This window comes from Triticum aestivum, chromosome 5A, assembly GCF_018294505.1.
Source record: "Triticum aestivum cultivar Chinese Spring chromosome 5A, IWGSC CS RefSeq v2.1, whole genome shotgun sequence".
Taxonomy (NCBI): Eukaryota; Viridiplantae; Streptophyta; class Magnoliopsida; order Poales; family Poaceae; genus Triticum; species Triticum aestivum.
This window is the reverse complement of record NC_057806.1, coordinates 344,011,531-344,014,552: the sequence shown is the minus strand read 5'-3', so window position 1 is coordinate 344,014,552 and position 3,022 is coordinate 344,011,531. Positions and strand designations below refer to the sequence as shown.

General features: G+C 56.2%; 1 protein-coding gene across 1 annotated transcript; it reads right to left on the bottom strand.

Moving 5' to 3' along the window:
* Positions 1-219: 219 nt before the first annotated feature.
* On the bottom strand, positions 220-2,153 carry LOC123103293 (F-box protein At1g47056). The gene has a single exon (XM_044524823.1). It carries the CDS (start codon positions 2,077-2,079, stop codon positions 496-498), a length of 1,584 nt encoding a protein of 527 aa, XP_044380758.1. The 5' UTR covers positions 2,080-2,153; the 3' UTR covers positions 220-495.
* Positions 2,154-3,022: the final 869 nt, after the last annotated feature.

The following is a 3,022-nucleotide window of genomic DNA, read 5'->3' as shown; positions in this document are numbered from 1 at the left end:
AGCACGCAAAACCATGATAGAAAGTTGACAGTATTGCTGCTTCACATCATTATTTTTCAATTCAAGGCCAACTCTCTTGTAAATCTTAGTATCAGCTGATGTACTATGCACGTATTGTTGATTTCTGATCATCAGTATCTCTAGTCTTCATAGCTCAAATTAATAAGCACTTGCATCTGAAGACCATAGATACCAGCATGCAGAAACAATGACAGAAAGTTGACAATAGTGCTGGCTTCCCATATCATATTTTCCAATCCAAAAAATACCTTATACAAGATTACATTGTGCCATAACAAGGATCTCTGCTACTACAAAGAGCAAGATCAAATAATTATTACCCTCTAAACAATCTAGATGGTCCAGGAAGAACTTCATGGTACAATTAAGGAAGACAAGAACATCAATCACAAAGAACAACAACAGCATCAATCAATGTAACAAACATAAAAGAATCAAAGGACAGGAGTAACCATGGCACAAAATTCTTGCGACTCATGAGTTATGGGAGCTCCCACGTGGACGTCTCCGAAACATGGAAACCGACAAGCTCCTTGATATCAAAGCAACAATCCGGGCTTTCCACCCTGATGGTCTGCCACTGGTGCCACACAGAAGGTCAGGAACCCCTATCTGATCATCAAAATCATCTTGTACCACATCACTCCCTGCATTCTCCAGTACACCACTCTCATCCACACTAGCATCTTGCAATTCGCCTGCACCACCTGGCGTGTCAAAATTCACAGCAAGAGCACCATGCCGACTAGCACGAAGCCGCTCAGCACACTCAAACGTCACCCTACGGCACTTCTTCACCTTCACCTTGACAAGGCGTGGGCAGCCTGCTGCAAGCTTGTCCATTCCGGCATCAGACACAGGGCATGCCTTGATGCACAGCTTCCTCAGAGAAGCACACTTAGTCGCCACGCAAGAGATCTCTGCATCCCCAAATGTGTCAGACCCACAAAGCGCAAGCCGCTCAAGAGTGGGGCAGTTGGCAGCAATCAACTCAAGACTCGCCGATGTCAAATTCACACCAATGAGGACCAATTCCTGCAAAGCAGCACATTTCTGCGCCACGGTTGCAAGCCCACGGTCGCCAATCCTATTCGCCTTCCATCCATCAACATGCAGCTTGCGTAGACGTGGCGACTTGGTGGCAAGTGCTGCCAGACCAACATCTGTGACCTCCGGCGCCTTGGCAAGGTACAGGACCTCTAGCCCACATAGCGCCGCCACACCAAGGTCACTGACCTGCAGTTTTTCGAGATGAAGCTCGGCTAGCAAGGAACCCTGTGGGATCGCCTGGAGGACCGGGTCCCAATCACCGGAGCAGCGGATGATCTTGAGGGTTTTGAGGTTGGGGGAGCACGTGATTAAACAGGAGAAGCACTGCCCGTTATAGAGCTCTTTGAGGGCCAGAGACTGGAGACGAGGGCTGGAGACGGTGATGGGCTCTGAGTCGGCTAGGCCACGCAGCCGCTTGACAGAGAGCTCCTCGAGTTGGGGGCAGGACCGGAGAACTGCCTCGATCCCCTTGGCGCCGAAGGTACAGGACCCAACTGAGAGCTTGCGGAGGTTTATAGCCGCGGCGGCGAGGGCGGCGACGCCGTGGTCGGTGACAGCACGGACGGAGCGGAGCTTGAGGCGGCGAAGGCCGGGGCCGAGGCGATGCGCGACGAGCGCGAGCGCGGGATCGCCGACGCTCTCCGCGCGGCGGTCGCACTTGAGCGCGAGCTTGGATATGGAGGAGAAGCGCGCGAGGATGGCCGGGGCCGCGGCGAGGAGCGGCGCCCGCGCGTCGAGGGCGAGGCGCAGGCGCGAGGAGGCCTCGGTGGCGAGCCAGCGGCGGCACACCAGGGAGCAGCGCTTGCGGTCGCCCGAGCCGAGGAGCCCGAAGACGACGGCGAGTAGCTCCTCGGGGAGGTCAGAAGTGTAGTCAGCCTCCGCGGCCGCGTCCTCGGCGGCTGCGGCGCTGCAGAAACGAGGCGACGCTGCCTGCGCGGTGGGGGACGGCGGCGTAGGAGGGGGCTTGCGGTGGTGGTGGTAGCGGGGAGCGGAGGGGCACTGGCCCATGGGGGAGGGGGAAGGGGGCGGTGGTGGCGGATCTGCGGGCGAGGCGGAGGAACGGAGGAGTTGGGGTCGGGTGGGGGATTGGGGAAAGGGAGGAAGAGATGGAGGAAGAGATGCTACGGACGCGAGGGTTATTAAATCCGGTTAAGTGCTCCGTCCGGGGTACACGGTTTTTTTCTCTAGAATACGCATAAGCATGCGACTTTTTGTCCAAAAAACCCCATGCCAAATGCTATTGCCAAAAAGGACTATTTATGAATAAAATTGTCAAAAAGGACCCCCTCAGCCGTGGCGGCACGCGCGGCAGGCGACACGTGGCACCTGCCGCTACGCCTGGAGGCGGCGGGCCATGCCGCCACGCCTAAAGGCGGCCGCCCGGGTAAAACGGGTTTTTGGACCGGCTCGAGCCGGGACGGAACGGGCCAGGGCAGGTGGGCCCGCCGCCACCATACAAGGCGGCCATCGTTGCTCCCGCCGCTCCTAGGCCAATAGGTCCTGCTGCACGCGCGATGAGGCATGGGCCACATCGCCACTACATGAGGCGGCAGCACTGTAGCTGTTGCATGCGCTCTGACAGCATCGCCTGTTGCAGACGGCGCTGATTGCTGCGACCGACGAGACAGATTCTCACGTGCGGGAATCCGATGCTGTTGCTGCGGGTGAATTTTTGACGCCTTGTGCCGACACTCGGTGGTGCTCCTCTGCACTGGTTGCACTGTTTGGGATCACGCATATTTCCGACCTAAAATTTCGTCTGTTTGTGCCTATTTTCTCGCCATCATTTGTCGTCTGAGCCTATAAAACGAGGCACCGAGGCTCTCTCTTCATCTGTCGTCCAAGCACCCTCGAAATCACCGCCGCGCAAAGTGTGTCACACTTTTTTCAATCAATGAGTTTGCTTAGCTCAGATCAAAGCATTAGGCCGAGGAAAGTGAAGAATGCAAGT